General features: G+C 40.4%; 1 protein-coding gene across 1 annotated transcript in view; it reads right to left on the reverse strand.

Moving 5' to 3' along the window:
- The window catches only part of LOC128639077 (serine/threonine-protein phosphatase 2A 65 kDa regulatory subunit A alpha isoform), a 72,475-nt gene that overhangs the window by 14,047 nt on the left and 38,358 nt on the right, over nt 1-20,070 (reverse strand). The window contains exons 10-12 of the mRNA XM_053691227.1: nt 10,491-10,664; nt 9,729-9,789; nt 3,801-3,955 (exon numbers count right to left, since the gene is read on the reverse strand). Coding sequence (XP_053547202.1) covers nt 3,801-3,955; nt 9,729-9,789; nt 10,491-10,664 — 390 coding nt within the window. The remainder of the gene's footprint in view (nt 1-3,800; nt 3,956-9,728; nt 9,790-10,490; nt 10,665-20,070) is intronic.

A 20,070-nucleotide genomic window follows, 5' to 3' on the forward strand; every position in this document is an offset into this window, starting at 1 on the left:
CCAAACTGAAACTGCTCCTGAGGATGAAGGATCAGGCTTTTGTTCTTTGTTGAAACGAAAGGAACGAAAACGATTATTAGCCCTGTTTTTACCTTTAGATTTTTTATCCTGTGGTAAAAAAGTTCCTTTCCCACCAGTAACAGTTGAAATAATGGAATCCAACTGAGAACCAAATAATTTGTTACCCTGGAAAGAAATGGAAAGTAAAGTTGATTTAGAAGCCATATCAGCATTCCAAGTTTTAAGCCATAAAGCTCTTCTAGCTAAAATAGCTAGAGACATAAACCTGACATCAACTCTGATAATATCAAAAATGGCATCACAGATAAAATTATTAGCATGTTGAAGAAGAATAATAATAATATCATGAGAATCACGATGTGTTACTTGTTGCGCTAAAGTTTCCAACCAAAAAGTTGAAGCTGCAGCAACATCAGCCAAAGATATAGCAGGTCTAAGAAGATTACCTGAACACAGATAAGCTTTTCTTAGAAAGGACTCAATTTTCCTATCTAGAGGATCCTTAAACGAAGTACCATCTGACGTAGGAATAGTAGTACGTTTAGCAAGGGTAGAAATAGCCCCATCAACTTTAGGGATCTTGTCCCAAAATTCTAATCTGTCAGACGGCACAGGATATAATTGCTTAAAACGTTTAGAAGGAGTAAATGAATTACCCAAATTATCCCATTCTTTGGAAATTACTGCAGAAATAGCATTAGGAACAGGAAAAACTTCTGGAATAACCACAGGAGCTTTAAATACCTTATCTAAACGTTTAGAATTAGTATCAAGAGGACCAGAATCCTCTATTTCTAAAGCAATTAGTACTTCTTTAAGTAAAGAACGAATAAATTCCATTTTAAATAAATATGAAGATTTATCAGCATCAACCTCTGAGACAGAATCCTCTGAACCAGAGGAATCATCAGAATCAGAATGATGATGTTCAGTTAAAAATTCATCTGTAGGGAGAGAAGTTTTAAAAGATTTTTTACGTTTACTAGAAGGAGAAATAACAGACATAGCCTTCTTTATGGATTCAGAAACAAAATCTCTTATATTATCAGGAACATTCTGCACCTTAGATGTTGAAGGAACTGCAACAGGCAATGGTACTTTACTAAAGGAAATATTATCTGCTTTAACAAGTTTGTCATGACAATCAATACAAACAACAGCTGGAGGAATAGCTACCAAAAGTTTACAGCAGATACACTTAGCTTTGGTAGATTCAGCACTTGACAGCGATTTTCCTGTAGTATCTTCTGACTCAGATGCAACGTGAGACATCTTGCAATATGTAAGAGAAAAAACAACATATATATAAAGCAAAATTGATCAAATTCCTTAAATGACAGTTTCAGGAATGGGAAAAAATGCCAAAGAACAAGCTTCTAGCAACCAGAAGCAATAAAAAAATGAGACTTAAATAATGTGGAGACAAAAGTGACGCCCATATTTTTCGCGCCAAATAAAACGCCCACATTATTTGGCGCCTAAATGCTTTTTGGCGCCAAAAATGACGCCACATCCGGAACGCCGACATTTTTGGCGCAAAATAACGTCAAAAAAAAATGACGCAACTTCCGGCGACACGTATGACGGCGGAAACGGAAATAGAATTTTTGCGCCAAAAAAGTCTGCGCCAAGAATGACGCAATAAAATGAAGCATTTTCAGCCCCCGCGAGCCTAACAGCCCACAGGGAAAAAGTCAAATTTTAAGGTAAGAAAAATGTTAAATTAAAATGCATTATCCCAAATATGAAACTGACTGTCTGAAAATAAGGAAAGTTGAACATTCTGAGTCAAGGCAAATAAATGTTTGAATACATATATTTAGAACTTTATAAACAAAGTGCCCAACCATAGCTAGGAGTGTCACAGAAAATAAGACTTACTTACCCCAGGACACTCATCTACATATAGCAGATAGCCAAACCAGTACTGAAACGAGAATCAGCAGAGGTAATGGTATATATAAGAGTATATCGTCGATCTGAAAAGGGAGGTAAAAGATGAATCTCTACGACCGATAACAGAGAACCTATGAAATAGACCCCTTAGAAGGAGATCACTGCATTCAAATAGGCAATACTCTCCTCACATCCCTCTGACATTCACTGCACGCTGAGAGGAAAACCGGGCTCCAACTTGCTGCGGAGCGCATATCAACGTAGAATCTAGCACAAACTTACTTCACCACCTCCATCGGAGGCAAAGTTTGTAAAACTGAATTGTGGGTGTGGTGAGGAGTGTATTTATAGGCATTTTGAGGTTTGGGAAACTTTGCCCCTCCTGGTAGGAATGTATATCCCATACGTCACTAGCTCATGGACTCTTGCTAATTACATGAAAGAAACTAAAATATGGTTGCATAAGTGTGCACACCCGTAAGCTAAGACTTTGTTGAAGCATCTTTTGATTTTATTACAGCACTGTCTTTTTGGGTATGAGTCTATCAGCGTGACACATCTTGACTTGGCAAGATTTGCCCACTCTTCTTTGTAAAAACACTCCAAATCTGTCAGATTGTGAGGGCATCTCCTGTGCACAGCCCACAGATTTTCGATCCGATTCAGGTCTAGGCTATTCCAAAACTTTAATCTTCTGGTGAAGCCATTCCTTTGTTGATTTGGATGTATGCTTTGGGTCATTGTCATAATGAAAGATTAAGTTCCTCTTCATGTTCAAGCTTTCTAGCCGAAGCCTGAAGGTTTTGTGCCAATATTTACTGGTATTTGGAACTGTTCATAATTCCCTCTACCTTGACTAAGGCCCCAGTTCCAGCTGACTAAAAACAGCCCCAAAGCATCATGCTACCACCACCATGCTTCACTGTGGGTATGGTTCTTTTGATGTGCAGCGCAGTGTTTTTGCGCCAAAACATCTTTTGGAAATATGGCCAAAAAGTTCAACCTTGGTTTCATCAGATCATAACACTTTCACACATGCTTTTGGGAGACTTCAGATGTATTTTTGCAAAATTTAGCCAGGTTTGGATGTTTTTCTTGTTAAAAAAAAGGCTTCCGTCTTGCCACTCTACCCCATAGCCCAAACATAAGGAATATGGGAGATTGTTGTCACATGTACCACACAGCCAGTACTTGCCAGATATTCCTGCAGCTCCTTTAATATTGATGTAGGCCTCTTGGCAGCCTCCCAGACCAGTTATCTTCTCATCTTTTAATCAATTTTGGAGGGACGTTTAATTCTTGGTCATGTCACTGTTGCGCCATATTTTTTCCACTTGATGACTGTCTTTACTGTGTTCCATGGTATATCTAATGCCTTGGAAATTCTTTTGTACCCTTCTCCCGACTGATACCTTTTAACAATGAGATCCCTCTGATGCTTTGGGAGATCTCTGCGGACCATGGCTTTTGCTGTAGGATTCAACCAAGAAAATCTCAGGAAATACCTACTAGAACAGCTGAAGTTTATTTGGGGTTAATCAGAGGCACTTTAAAATGGTGGCAGGTTTGTACTGACTCCTATTTAACATGATTTGAATGCGATTGCTTAATTCTGAACAGTTACATCTTCAGTTATAAGAGGGTGTGCACACTTATGCAACCACATGGGGTGTGTAGATCTCTCTCACCATATTTTCTATGGTTAAGGCAATGGCCACATATCTTGCCGTTCTAATTGGTGCAACGACTTTTTACATTTATTGCATGGCAAAATAGGGAATATACCCCCCTTCCCATGGGGTGAAAACCACAAATGAATCCCTATAGTTCAAGGCCAAAATGATTAGTTTTGGGATCCCATTTTTAAGCTATATTTCACTCACATTTATGCAGAATAATGTAGTCATCCTGTGAAGGTAGTTTGGATCATTGGACATCGCCAGCACTTTGGGGATTATGGTGGCCTGAGCCCAGTCTTTACCAAATTTCTCCACCAGTTTCTTCAAATTACTTGTGGCTGCCTCCCTAATGGCATAAACTGAAGAAACAAATTAAAATGCTAAAACAGATTCCACAAATATTATTGTATACACTTTATTTTAACATAAGGATATTGATTTTGAAAACCACTGCTACCCGCAACAAAATGAAGTGCTTCAGTATTACAGGTAGAAAAAGAAATGTATGCTTACCGATAAATTTATTTCCAGATACGGTGAGTCCACAGCTTCATCAATTACTGTTGGGAATATCACTCCTAGCCAGCAAATAGCACCACAGACAAACTCAAGTATCACTTCCCTTCCCACAACCCCCGTCAGTCATTCGACCGAAGGGAAATGGAAGGAAAATAAAAAAAATATAAGTAGTTACACAAGATGTAGAGGTGCCTGAAGTTTACTCAAAACCAACAGTCTTGAAATAAAGGGCGGGACCATGGACTCACCGTTACCGGAAATAAATAAATCAGGTAAGCATAAATTTCCTTTCCTAAGATACGGTGAGTCCACGGCTTTATCATTTACTGTTGGGAATCAATACACAAGCTAGGGGACACAGATGAATAGGAAAGGACAAGACAGGCAGACCGAAACAGAAGGCACCACCGCTTGAATAACCTTACTCCCAAAAGAAAAAATTCTCAGCTGAAGCAAAAATATCAAAAATAAAATTTGGGAAAAGTATAGAAGGAAGACCAAGTTGCCACCTTGCAAATCTGTTCCACAGAAGCTTCATTTTTGAAAGCCCAAGAAGAAGAGACAGCCCTTGAGTAATGAGGCATAACTCTCTCAGGAGACTGCAGCCCCAGAGTCTGAAAAACAAATTAAACTTCTCGACCAGAGAAAGAAGTAGCAGTAGTCTGTTACAGAGAAAACTAAACCAGAAGACTGGCAAAAACCCTAGTTGCCAGTAGAAAAAAAAAATATTAAAACACGCACAACATCCAGGATGTGCACCCACATTCCTCAAGATGTAAGAATGAGGACACAGAAAAGGAACAACAATTTCCTAAACAATATTTCCACTTAGGAAAAATAACCGCCGTAACCGAAAAAAAGATAAGGCTAATCACACTACAAAGCCGGGAGTACCTAAACTCTGAGCAGAAGATATAGCAAAAAAAGAAAAAAATAAACAAAACAAAAAAACTTACAAGATAAAAAATATAAAATCTATGGAATGCTAAAGCTCAAATTGAGCCTGCTGCAACCCTCAAAACAAGGTTAAAACTCCAAGAGGAGCAACAGACTTAAACACAGGCCTGATAATGACCAGAGTGACAAAAAGGTTACACGTTTAGCACATCCGCCAGACACTTGTGTAAAACAGGAAAATGCAGAATGCATAGATGAAGTGCTTGTTCTAAGCAGGAAACGCGTCAGAGGCAGCTCCTTTGTGCTGAGGTTGTAGGTTAACGTCTGTGTGCTTTGGAAACCTTTTTTGTTTTTAACTATGTTCTAAATAAATCAATTGGATTTTAAATTACTCTAAACAGTACTGCTTACAATTTCTTCGTCCTTTTGAACTTTTTTTTCTCTGTGCAGGATCTACCTGGTAAAAATTCAAAGAAAAGTACCAGGATTCACCTAAAGAATCAAAGCATAAATCTTATATGGAGACTGAGTAGACTGATGCTGCAGCTATTAGTGTGTTGCTAAAAGTAATGAAGGGGAGCAATTAACCCCTAAAGAGCCAACACAATTGAGACACAATAACTTGAGGGAAGACTTTACACATAAAAGTATGAACCCCTAATCTGAATCACAAAAGTGCCTGCGACCTGGCTAAACATCAACCAAGGTTATAATGTCCCACCTAAAGTTGCAGAGAGGCTTCTTAACCCTTTAAGTGCCAGTCTCCCACCCAGAATACAAAAGGGCACTGAAAGAAAAAAGGAAAAGAAAAAGAAATCAGAGCAAACCTACTCTGGCTTTCTATACTAGGGCAGCAAATATGTTAGGAAAACACAGCAAGGCACACCTTACAAGTTACTAACCGTTTTAAAGCCACCACTGCCCTACTGAAGAGGCTAACGTGGAGTATGGCTAGACCCAAATTTGAAAGGAAATATCAGAGCAAACCTACTCTGGTTTTGAAAATAATAAAATCTTGATTGAAGTGAAATAAATCCAATCTTCTTCAGACACCAGAAACTTCACCACCTCCTTGCACTGAAGGCAAAGAGAATGACTGGGGGTTGTGGGAAGGGACGTGATACTTAAGTTTGGCTGTGGTGCTCTTTGCCTTCTCCTGCTGGCCAGGAGTGATATTCCCAACAGTAATTGATGAAGCCGTGGACTCAACGTATCTTTGGATAAAGGTTTTTTTTTTTCCTTAATGGTTTGGGACCGGAAAAGATTTTGAAATACTTTTATCTGTAAAATGGGACAGGTTGGAGAGGGGATGGAACCAAAATGTAAACAATTTATCTAATGTCATTTAGGCAATATGTACATGTCATACAGTTATACATGCAACCTAAATGTAGTTTTATATTTTTTAATACTTTTGTATACATAGTACCCTCAGAAAGGTAATATTTATTGTTTTAAATAGACTATTGTCATTTTAGGTACAAAAAAACCCAAACTAAAGACATAGGAAGAGAAAATTGTGACTTGCAGGCTTGGAAAATATAGTAGGTTTTGATCATTTTATATTTAAAAATACATTCGTTAAAAAAAAAAAAAAAAAAAAAAATTAAAAAAAGTCTGGATTTTGGAATTTTAGATCTGGTTCTTAATGGTGTTGACTTTTTTTTTTACTTTTGATACGTTTGTAATATGCATACAAATATACATCTGCAAGGCTCAAATTAAGTTATGACTTTAAAAAAAAGAGAAGAGCAAAAAGAATTTGCTGGTTAGGTTGTGCAGCAAACACTCCTTATGAGAAGGATTAGGACACAAAGGAGGAACAACGATTTCCTGATTAATATTCCTATTCAAAACAACTTTAGAAAGGAAACCTAACTTAGTACGCAGAACCACCTTATCAGAATGAAAGGTAAGATAAGGGGGAATCACACTGCAACGCCGAGAGTTCAGAGACTCTGAGCAGAAGAAATGGCAACAAGAAAGAAAACCTTCCAAGATAACATCTTAATATCTAAGGAATGCATAAGTTCAAACGGAGCCTGCTGTAAAACTAAGAACAAGGTTAAGACTCCAGGGAGGAGTAGCAGGTTTAAAACACAGTCCTGATTCTGACCAAGGCCTGACAAAAGTATTGCACGTCCGCCAGACTCTTATGCAACTAATTAGATACGGCAGAAATCTGACTCTTCAGAGTACTTGCTGAAAAACCTTTCTCCAGACCTTCCTGGAGAAAAGACAAAAACCTAGGAATCCTGACTCTACTCCAAGCCTCTGGATTCCCACCAATACAGATATTAACGTCATATCTTATGGTAAATCCTCCTTGTCACAGGCTTACGGGCCTGGATCAAGGTTTCAATGACCGATTCTGAGAACCTGCGCTTAGATAAAATTAGGAGTTCAATCTCCAAACAGTCAGCTTCAGAGAAACTAGATTTGGATGAAAAAAGGGACCCTAAAGTAGGTCTTTCCTCAGACGTAGTCTCCAAGGTGGAAGAGATCACATTTCCACTAGGTCTGCATACCAGATCCTACGAGGCCATGCCGATGCTATGAGAATCACCGACGCCCTCTCCTGAATGATCCGAGCAATGACTCGTGGAAGGATCCGAGCAATGACTCGTGGAAGGAGAGCGTACGGGGAAAAAGTTATGCTAGACTGAAATTCCAAGGGACCACCAGAGCATCAGGACGGCCTGAGGATCCCTTGACCTCGAAAGCTTGGCATTCTGCCGAGATGCCATTAGATCCAGCTCCGGACGCCCCCATTTGAGGGTCAAGATGGAGAACAACTCCAGATGATGTTTCCACTCCCCGGGATGAAAAGTCTGTTGGCTCAGAAAATCCGCTTCCCAATTGTCCACTCCTGGAATGTGGATCGCAAATAGACAGCAGTTGTGGGTCTCCGGCCACTGAATTTGGGCCATCTCTGTCATGGCCAAGGAACTCCGAGTTCCTCCCTGGTGGTTGATGTACGCCACCGACGTTATGTTGTCCGACTGGAACCTGATAAAACCAGGATGAAGCTGAGGCCAGTAGAGCATTGATGATCGCTCTAGGATATTTATCGGGAGATCCGATTCCTGAATCCATAGACCCTGAGCCTTTAACAAGCCCCAGACCGCTCCCAAACCCAGCAGGCTGGCATCCGTGGTCAATATCACCCAGGAAGGTCTGCAGAAGCAAGTTCCCTGGGAGAGGTGACAGAGCAAACTGAAAGCACGCCAACGGAACCAACCGTCCGCTTACAAGGACCCTACCCTTTTGACTGGAGCGGTCCCAGCGGTCATAAACAGTATAGGAAGTACATGGCCGCACTAAAAGTATAAACACAAAAATCCTGCCCGGATCTCAACCGGAGAAAAACACACAACTGAGCCACCAATAATTAATAAAATATCTCCCCATCTCGGTCTACAGTGCCTGCAAACTGACTAATGATTAACCATCAACATATACAAAACACGGAAGGGGGCTGCACTCTCATACCGGACCGGGTACACATCCAATGACCCTGCAACATGCTCAGCCCTGGGTGCTCACAGGAAGCTGTGCTGTCCCCAGAGTCACAGGCAGTTAACCACAGACAGGTCTGGGTGCAAGAACCATAGGGAAAATTACAAAACAAATTAATACAACACACAGAGAAAGTCCAGCACTCACTTACAAGCTCTCAGCTAAGATTTAAAAGCAAAAATGGAAAGGTTAGTTACCGCATCTGGCCAAATGGGACAAGCCCAGGTACCACGTCAAGGTCCTTTCCAATACCTGGGACCCTAAAACAGCCACACAGTGCAAGCTCTCAAATCCAAACAAACTGGGAACAAGGGAAGGGTGCATAGGGTTATGGACTGCACTCTCATAATAGGGTCAATGATAAAAGTCCCTTTTTTTATTTTAACAGTATCTAACTGCTGAAGTGCCAAAATCTCCTTTCCCAAAGAAAAAATATATATGGCACTTACCTAAAAGACAGTCTGTCAGGCAGCAGGACAGCTCACCTGGTGTGAGAATGCCGTACCTCACATGGACCTGTGGAAAAAGAATGAACTGAGCAAGCTTACTCAGGCTTTCCGACTAGGGCAGCAAAGACTGAGAAATTGCAGCGAGAATTGTACCTCACAAGTTCCCAATTGCTCAAAAGCCACCACTGCCCTACTGAAGAGACTGATGTGGACTAAGGCTAGACCCCAGAAAAGTTTAGAGCAAACCTACTCTGCTTTAAAATAATAAAATCTCGATTGAAAAAAAAAAAACTTAGACACCTAAATTCACCACCTCCTTGCACTGCAGGCAAAGAGAATGACTGGTTTGTGGGAAGGGAAGTGATACTTAACAGCTTTGCTGTAGTGCTCTTTGCCTCCTCCTGCTGGTCAGTAGTGATATTCCCAACAGTAATTGATGATTTGTGGACTCACCGTGTCATTACAAAGAAAAATAGATAACCCTTTAATGGCTTTACAGCACATTCAAAGAAATTTATAAACAAAATGTAAGATGAAAATATCCAATTAGATACTGATAAAATAAAACTACATGAATGAATCGGACATGAAAAACAGCCATGCTCCTAGCGAAGACAATACCTGAGTAGAGGGCAGTGCAATGTAGGAAATTTTTAGTTTGCACTATTAATTGTGAAATGTATAATATTTTCGCTATTGAAGAGACTAACTACAATATTTTGGTAAAAATATAATAAAAGGTTCTTACCATGATCCACCAACCATGCCATGCACAAGGAATTCAACTTTTCATCGAAAAAATCCACCCCCTGAAAAAATAAATATTACTATATAAGTATTTGGCAATTAATGGTCCTGGACGAATAAAAAATAAATTGTCTTTCTCCCCTAACATTGGACAATTAATGTTTCTTCTTCCCTGATTAATTAACTAGTACTTTTTTTTTTATAGTGTGTATATAATTTTTTTTTATAAAAATAGTCTTTAAACCATGTGTAAACTTTAGAAGCAATTCCTAAAAATGTTTGTATAAGGTTTTTTTTTTTTTTTTTATAGATGTCTCCCTCAAACGGTGAAATCAAGCACTGCAGATATGCAAATGCACATATCATTTCTTTATAAATTTGCAAGGGCCAAGTGCTAGGCATTTGTGCTTGATAAACTGTGACCATGAGTTATACAACTGAATAGCCCAGGCTGATTCTATCAAAATAATCATGTCAACCTTTGCCACAAAACAATCAAGCAATTTTTCAGCTGTATATTACCCAAAATATTTTACTGCTGATTTTTGTTACATACACACACAAAAAAAATAAAAAAATAATAATAAGTGTTTAAATAAATGTCTGCGTAAGCAATTCTAGAACATAGAGTACCATATGCTGCTTAATAATGACTGCTGGGATCCATGCATGAAAACCCTTTTGTATTTGCAATTAAAATACATTACAGTTTTAGTATTCTTGTTTTACCTGAGCCAATCTCTCTCAGTAACGTGCTACTTACCAGCTGCCCAGCAAGAAGAGGCATGTATTCAATGATAGCCAACCGTACACGCCACTTGGCATCTTCTGCTAGCTCCACAATTGCAGGAAGAAGTGACTGGGAAAGCTGCCGGATGCCAATGACCTCATTGACACAGTCAAGATTTGATATAATGTTAAGCCGCACTTCTGGACACTGGTGAAAAAGGCATGATTAAGCATTAACATATCCAGTAACATTTCCCAGAAATGAAGCGTCAGATGAAACCGCCAATTTTCTCATAAAATGCATATAGTATATACTACTAATTCCTAAGACAATTTATAAACAATCAAAACAGGGACACAACACTTGTTTTATTAAGACTGACAAAATGATCATGTAATTACAAGTAAACCAGTTTTATGAGACAGACACTGGTATTTGTACATAGATATATGGAGAATAACCCAAAAAGTTAGGAGCCAGGGGAGAAATTCTAAGAAAGTGGTTCCTGGGTTTGCCAAGCCCTGCTCTAGGGAGAATGGCATAAAAGCACAATTCACAAATACCGTATGTTTAATGTCTAATATTTAACTGGTAAAATTACAGGAAAGTGAGCAAAATAAAGTAATTATGAGAAAAATTCAGCACTTCAACATTAGAATTTTAGAAAAGTCCATGACCTCTCAACACATAACACACTTTTAAAAAGACACCATATGTTTTTTTTCTTCAAAACAACAAATTTAACATGGGTTGGTAAAGGAGACAAGGATCAAGAGATGGTGACACTTTCAGTTGTATTAGAAATGGGTAGTTTTATGTCAAGCCATCTCTACCATAAGGAAATATTCTTGGTTCTAAACAAGAATTTAAAAAAGAAAAATGAAATTCCAAAATGTTCTCGTCATAATGTAGAAAGAGCATGCAATTTTAAACTTTTAAATTTACATTAATTATCAAATCCTCTTCATTTTCTTTGTATCCTTTGTTGAAGGAGCAGTCATGTGCTACTGGGAGCTATCTGAACACGTGGTGAACCAATGACAAGAGTCATACATACAGCCACCAATCAGCTCCCAGTAGTGCACAGCTCCTCCTGAGTCTACCTAGGTATGCTTTTCAACAATACTAAACGAATTATGCAAATTTGATAAAAGTAGTCATTTGAAAAGTTGTGTAAAATTGTATTCATCGTGAAACCCCAAATTTTCCTTTCACGATTCAGGTAGAGAGTACATTGTCTAAGATACCAGATAATCTGATATCAGAAAAGGCAATATTGTCTGGGACAAGATAGAGTCCATATAGACCAATAAAATAACATAATTTATGTAAGAACTTAGCTGATAAATTCAATTCTTTCATATTGGCAAGAGTCCATGAGCTAGTGACGTATGGGATAGAAAGATGTGGTACTCCACAGAAGAGTCACTAGAGAGGGAGGAATAAAAATAAACAGCCATTTTCCACTGAAAAAAATTAAATCCACAAAAAATAAGTTTCTCATAATTGAAAGAAAGAAAAAAAAAAAAAAAAAAAAAAAAACATAATTTATGTAAGAACTTACCTGATAAATTCATTTCTTTCATATTAGCAAGAGTCCATGAGCTAGTGACGTATGGGATAATGACTACCCAAGATGTGGATCTTTCCACACAAGAGTCACTAGAGAGGGAGGGATAAAATAAAGACAGCCAATTCCTGCTGAAAATAATCCACACCCAAAATAAAGATTAACGAAAAACATAAGCAGAACATTCAAACTGAAACCGCTGCCTGAAGAACTTTTCTACCAAAAACTGCTTCAGAAGGAAAAAATACATCAAAATGGTAGAATTTAGTAAAAGTATGCAAAGAGGACCAAGTTGCTGCTTTGCAGATCTGGTCAACAGAAGCTTCATTCCTAAACGCCCAGGAAGTAGAAACTGACCTAGTAGAATGAGCTGTAATTCTCTGAGGCGGAGTTTTACCCGACTCAACATAGGCAAGATGAATTAAAGATTTCAACCAAGATGCCAAAGAAATGGCAGAAGCTTTCTGGCCTTTTCTAGAACCGGAAAAGATAACAAATAGACTAGAAGTCTTACGAAAAGATTTCGTAGCTTCAACATAATATTTCAAAGCTCTAACAACATCCAAAGAATGCAACGATTTCTCCTTAGAATTCTTAGGATTAGGACATAATGAAGGAACCACAATTTCTCTACTAATGTTGTTGGAATTCACAACTTTAGGTAGAAATTCAAAAGAAGTTCGCAACACCGCCTTATCCTGATGAAAAATCAGAAAAGGAGACTCACAAGAAAGAGCAGATAATTCAGAAACTCTTCTGGCAGAAGAGATGGCCAAAAGGAACAAAACTTTCCAAGAAAGTAATTTAATGTCCAATGAATGCATAGGTTCAAACGGAGGAGCTTGAAGAGCTCCCAGAACCAAATTCAAACTCCAAGGAGGAGAAATTGACTTAATGACAGGTTTTATACAAACCAAAGCTTGTACAAAACAATGAATATCAGGAAGAATAGCAATCTTTCTGTGAAAAAGAACAGAAAGAGCAGAGATTTGTCCTTTCAAAGAACATGCGGATAAACCCTTATCTAAACCATCCTGAAGGAACTGTAAAATTCTCGGTATTCTAAAAGAATGCCAGGAAAAATGATGAGAAAGACACCAAGAAATATAAGTCTTCCAGACTCTATAATATATCTCTCGAGATACAGATTTACGAGCCTGTAACATAGTATTAATCACAGAGTCAGAGAAACCTCTTTGACCAAGAATCAAGCGTTCAATCTCCATACCTTTAAATTTAAGGATTTCAGATCCTGATGGAAAAAAAGGACCTTGTGACAGAAGGTCTGGTCTTAACGGAAGAGTCCACGGTTGGCAAGAGGCCATCCGGACAAGATCCGCATACCAAAACCTGTGAGGCCATGCCGGAGCTACCAGCAGAACAAACGAGCATTCCTTCAGAATCTTGGAGATTACTCTTGGAAGAAGAACTAGAGGCGGAAAGATATAGGCAGGATGATACTTCCAAGGAAGTGATAATGCATCCACTGCCTCCGCCTGAGGATCCCGGGATCTGGACAGATACCTGGGAAGTTTCTTGTTTAGATGGGACGCCATCAGATCTATTTCTGGAAGTTCCCACATTTGAACAATCTGAAGAAATACCTCTGGGTGAAGAGACCATTCGCCCGGATGCAACGTTTGGCGACTGAGATAATCCGCTTCCCAATTGTCTACACCTGGGATATGAACCGCAGAGATTAGAAAGGAGCTGGATTCCGCCCAAACCAAAATTCGAGATACTTCTTTCATAGCCAGAGGACTGTGAGTCCCTCCTTGATGATTGATGTATGCCACAGTTGTGACATTGTCTGTCTGAAAACAAATGAACGATTCTCTCTTCAGAAGAGGCCAAGACTGAAGAGCTCTGAAAATTGCACGGAGTTCCAAAATATTGATCGGTAATCTCACCTCCTGAGATTCCCAAACTCCTTGTGCGGTCAGAGATCCCCACACAGCTCCCCAACCTGTGAGACTTGCATCTGTTGAAATTACAGTCCAGGTCGGAAGCACAAAAGAAGCCCCCTGAATTAAACGATGGTGATCTGTCCACCATGTTAGAGAGTGTCGAACAATCGGTTTTAAAGATATTAATTGAGATATCTTCGTGTAATCCTTGCACCATTGCTTCAGCATACAGAGCTGAAGAGGTCGCATGTGAAAACAAGCAAAGGGGATCGCGTCCGATGCAGCAGTCATAAGACCTAGAATTTCCATGCATAAGGCTACCGAAGGGAATGATTGTGACTGAAGGTTTCGACAAGCTGTAATCAACTTTAGACGTCTCTTGTCTGTTAAAGACAGAGTCATGGACACTGAATCCATCTGGAAACCCAGAAAGGTTACCCTTGTCTGAGGAATCAAAGAACTTTTTGGTAAATTGATCCTCCAACCATGATCTTGAAGAAACAACACAAGTCGATTCGTATGAGATTCTGCTAAATGTAAAGACTGAGCAAGTACCAAGATATCGTCCAAATAAGGAAATACCACAATACCCTGTTCTCTGATTACAGACAGCAGGGCACCAAGAACCTTTGGAAAAATTCTTGGAGCTGTAGCTAGGCCAAACGGCAGAGCCACAAACTGGTAATGCTTGTCCAGAAACGAGAATCTCAGGAACTGATAATGATCTGGATGAATCGGAATATGCAGATATGCATCCTGTAAATCTATTGTGGACATATAATTCCCTTGCTGAACAAAAGGTAAGATAGTCCTTACAGTTACCATCTTGAACGTTGGTATCCTTACATAACGATTCAATATTTTTAGATCCAGAACTGGTCTGAAAGAATTCTCCTTCTTTGGTACAATGAAGAGATTTGAATAAAACCCCATCCCCTGTTCCGGAACTGGAACTGGAATAATTACTCCAGTCAACTCTAGATCTGAAACACATTTCAGAAATGCTTGAGCTTTTACTGGATTTACTGGGACACGGGAAAGAAAAAATCTCTTTGCAGGAGGTCTCAACTTGAAACCAATTCTGTACCCTTCTGAAACAATGCTCTGAATCCAAAGATTGAACAGAATTGATCCAAATTTCCTTGAAAAAACGTAACCTGCCCCCTACCAGCTGAGCTGGAATGAGGGCCGCACCTTCATGTGGACTTAGAAGCAGGCTTTGCCTTTCTAGCTGGCTTGGATTTATTCCAGACTGGAGATGGTCTCCAAACTGAAACTGCTCCTGAGGATGAAGGATCAGGCTTTTGTTCTTTGTTGAAACGAAAGGAACGAAAACGATTATTAGCCCTGTTTTTACCTTTAGATTTTTTATCCTGTGGTAAAAAAGTTCCTTTCCCACCAGTAACAGTTGAAATAATGGAATCCAACTGAGAACCAAATAATTTGTTACCCTGGAAAGAAATGGAAAGTAAAGTTGATTTAGAAGCCATATCAGCATTCCAAGTTTTAAGCCATAAAGCTCTTCTAGCTAAAATAGCTAGAGACATAAACCTGACATCAACTCTGATAATATCAAAAATGGCATCACAGATAAAATTATTAGCATGTTGAAGAAGAATAATAATATCATGAGAATCACGATGTGTTACTTGTTGCGCTAAAGTTTCCAACCAAAAAGTTGAAGCTGCAGCAACATCAGCCAAAGATATAGCAGGTCTAAGAAGATTACCTGAACACAGATAAGCTTTTCTTAGAAAGGACTCAATTTTCCTATCTAGAGGATCCTTAAACGAAGTACCATCTGACGTAGGAATAGTAGTACGTTTAGCAAGGGTAGAAATAGCCCCATCAACTTTAGGGATCTTGTCCCAAAATTCTAATCTGTCAGACGGCACAGGATATAATTGCTTAAAACGTTTAGAAGGAGTAAATGAATTACCCAAATTATCCCATTCTTTGGAAATTACTGCAGAAATAGCATTAGGAACAGGAAAAACTTCTGGAATAACCACAGGAGCTTTAAATACCTTATCTAAACGTTTAGAATTAGTATCAAGAGGACCAGAATCCTCTATTTCTAAAGCAATTAGTACTTCTTTAAGTAAAGAACGAATAAATTCCATTTTAAATAAATAACAGAATTTATGTTTACCTGATAAATTTCTTTCTCCAACGGTGTGTCCGGTCCACGGCGTCATCCTTACTTGTGGGATATTCTCTTCCCCAACAGGAAATGGCAAAGAGCCCAGCAAAGCTGGTCACATGATCCCTCCTAGGCTCCGCCTACCCCAGTCATTCGACCGACGTTAAGGAGGAATATTTGCATAGGAGAAACCATATGGTACCGTGGTGACTGTAGTTAAAGAAAATAAAATATCAGACCTGATTAAAAAAACCAGGGCGGGCCGTGGACCGGACACACCGTTGGAGAAAGAAATTTATCAGGTAAACATAAATTCTGTTTTCTCCAACATAGGTGTGTCCGGTCCACGGCGTCATCCTTACTTGTGGGAACCAATACCAAAGCTTTAGGACACGGATGAAGGGAGGGAGCAAATCAGGTCACCTAAATGGAAGGCACCACGGCTTGCAAAACCTTTCTCCCAAAAATAGCCTCAGAAGAAGCAAAAGTATCAAACTTGTAAAATTTGGTAAAAGTGTGCAGTGAAGACCAAGTCGCTGCCCTACATATCTGATCAACAGAAGCCTCGTTCTTGAAGGCCCATGTGGAAGCCACAGCCCTAGTGGAATGAGCTGTGATTCTTTCGGGAGGCTGCCGTCCGGCAGTCTCGTAAGCCAATCTGATGATGCTTTTAATCCAAAAAGAGAGAGAGGTAGAAGTTGCTTTTTGACCTCTCCTTTTACCTGAATAAACAACAAACAAGGAAGATGTTTGTCTAAAATCCTTTGTAGCATCTAAATAGAATTTTAGAGCGCGAACAACATCCAAATTGTGCAACAAACGTTCCTTCTTTGAAACTGGTTTCGAACACAGAGAAGGTACGATAATCTCCTGGTTAATGTTTTTGTTAGAAACAACTTTTGGAAGAAAACCAGGTTTAGTACGTAAAACCACCTTATCTGCATGGAACACCAGATAAGGAGGAGAACACTGCAGAGCAGATAATTCTGAGACTCTTCTGGCAGAAGAAATCGCAACTAAAAACAAAACTTTCCAAGATAATAACTTAATATCAACGGAATGTAAGGGTTCAAACGGAACCCCCTGAAGAACTGAAAGAACTAAATTGAGACTCCAAGGAGGAGTCAAAGGTTTGTAAACAGGCTTGATTCTAACCAGAGCCTGCACAAAGGCTTGAACATCTGGCACAGCTGCCAGCTTTTTGTGAAGTAATACCGACAAGGCAGAAATCTGTCCCTTCAGGGAACTTGCAGATAATCCTTTTTCCAATCCTTCTTGAAGGAAGGATAGAATCCTAGGAATCTTAACCTTGTCCCAAGGGAATCCTTTAGATTCACACCAACAGATATATTTTTTCCAAATTTTGTGGTAAATCTTTCTAGTCACAGGCTTTCTGGCCTGAACAAGAGTATCGATAACAGAATCTGAGAATCCTCGCTTCGATAAAATCAAGCGTTCAATCTCCAAGCAGTCAGCTGGAGTGAAACCAGATTCGGATGTTCGAACGGACCCTGAACAAGAAGGTCTCGTCTCAAAGGTAGCTTCCAAGGTGGAGCCGATGACATATTCACCAGATCTGCATACCAAGTCCTGCGTGGCCACGCAGGAGCTATCAAGATCACCGACGCCCTCTCCTGCTTGATCCTGGCTATCAGCCTGGGGATGAGAGGAAATGGCGGGAACACATAAGCTAGTTTGAAGGTCCAAGGTGCCACTAGTGCATCCACTAGAGCCGCCTTGGGATCCCTGGATCTGGCCCCGTAGCAAGGAACTTTGAAGTTCTGACGAGAGGCCATCAGATCCATGTCTGGAATGCCCCACAGGTGAGTGACTTGGGCAAAGATTTCCGGATGGAGTTCCCACTCCCCCGGATGCAATGTCTGCCGACTCAGAAAATCCGCTTCCCAATTTTCCACTCCTGGGATGTGGATAGCAGACAGGTGGCAGGAGTGAGACTCCGCCCAAAGAATTATTTTGGTTACTTCTTCCATCGCTAGGGAACTCCTTGTTCCCCCCTGATGGTTGATGTACGCAACAGTCGTCATGTTGTCTGATTGAAACCGTATGAACCTGGTCCTCGCAAGCTGGGGCCAGGCCTGGAGAGCATTGAATATCGCTCTCAGTTCCAGAATATTTATCGGTAGAAGAGATTCTTCCCGAGACCAAAGACCCTGAGCTTTCAGGGATCCCCAGACCGCGCCCCAGCCTATCAGACTGGCGTCGGTCGTGACAATGACCCACTCTGGTCTGTGGAACATCATCCCTTGAGACAGATTGTCCAGGGACAGCCACCAACGGAGTGAGTCTCTGGTCTTCTGATTTACTTGTATCTTCGGAGACAAGTCTGTATAGTCCCCATTCCACTGACTGAGCATGCACAGTTGTAATGGTCTTAGATGAATGCGCGCAAAAGGAACTATGTCCATCGCCGCCACCATCAACCCGATCACTTCCATGCACTGAGCTATGGAAGGAAGAGGAACGGAATGAAGTATCCGACAAGAGTCCAGAAGCTTTGTTTTTCTGGCCTCTGTTAGAAAGATCCTCATTTCTAAGGAGTCTATAATTGTTCCCAAGAAGGGAACCCTTGTTGACGGGGATAGAGAACTCTTTTCCACGTTCACTTTCCAGCCGTGAGATCTGAGAAAGGCCAGGACAATGTCTGTGTGAGCCTTTGCTTGAGGAAGGGACGACGCTTGAATCAGAATGTCGTCCAGGTAAGGTACTACTGCAATGCCCCTTGGTCTTAGCACCGCTAGAAGGGACCCTAGTACCTTTGTGAAAATCCTTGGAGCAGTGGCTAATCCGAAAGGAAGCGCCACGAACTGGTAATGTTTGTCCAGGAATGCAAACCTTAGGAACCGATGATGTTCCTTGTGGATAGGAATATGTAGATACGCATCCTTTAAATCCACCGTGGTCATGAATTGACCTTCCTGGATGGAAGGAAGGATAGTTCGGATGGTTTCCATCTTGAACGATGGGACCTTGAGAAATTTGTTTAAGATCTTGAGATCTAGGATTGGTCTGAACGTTCCCTCTTTTTTGGGAACTATGAACAGATTGGAGTAGAACCCCATCCCCTGTTCTCTTAATGGAACAGGATGAATCACTCCCATTTTTAACAGGTCTTCTACACAATGTAAGAACGCCTGTCTTTTTATGTGGTCTGAAGACAACTGCGACCTGTGGAACCTCCCCCTTGGGGGAAGTCCCTTGAATTCCAGAAGATAACCCTGGGAGACTATTTCTAGCGCCCAAGGATCCAGAACATCTCTTGCCCAAGCCTGAGCGAAGAGAGAGAGTCTGCCCCCCACCAGATCCGGTCCCGGATCGGGGGCCAATATTTCATGCTGTCTTGGTAGCAGTGGCAGGTTTCTTGGCCTGCTTTCCCTTGTTCCAGCCTTGCATTGGTCTCCAAGCTGGCTTGGCCTGAGAAGTATTACCCTCTTGCTTAGAGGACGTAGCACCTTGGGCTGGTCCGTTTTTACGAAAGGGACGAAAATTAGGTCTATTTTTTGCCTTGAAAGGCCGATCCTGAGGAAGGGCGTGGCCCTTACCCCCAGTGATATCAGAGATAATCTCTTTCAAGTCAGGACCAAACAACGTTTTCCCCTTGAAAGGAATGTTTAGTAGCTTGTTCTTGGAAGACGCATCAGCCGACCAAGATTTCAACCAAAGCGCTCTGCGCGCCACAATAGCAAACCCAGAGTTCTTAGCCGCTAACTTAGCCAATTGCAAAGAGGCGTCTAGAGTGAAAGAATTAGCCAATTTGAGAGCATTGATTCTGTCCATAATCTCCTCATAAGGAGGAGAGTCACTATCGAGCACCTTTAGCAGTTCATCAAACCAGAAATATGCGGCAGTAGTGACAGGGACAATGCATGAAATGGGTTGTAGAAGGTAACCCTGCTGAACAAACATCTTTTTAAGCAAACCTTCTAATTTTTTATCCATCGGATCTTTGAAAGCACAACTATCCTCTATGGGAAT

The sequence above is a fragment of the Bombina bombina genome, chromosome 8 (genome assembly GCF_027579735.1).
Source record: "Bombina bombina isolate aBomBom1 chromosome 8, aBomBom1.pri, whole genome shotgun sequence".
NCBI classification, from domain to species: Eukaryota; Metazoa; Chordata; class Amphibia; order Anura; family Bombinatoridae; genus Bombina; species Bombina bombina.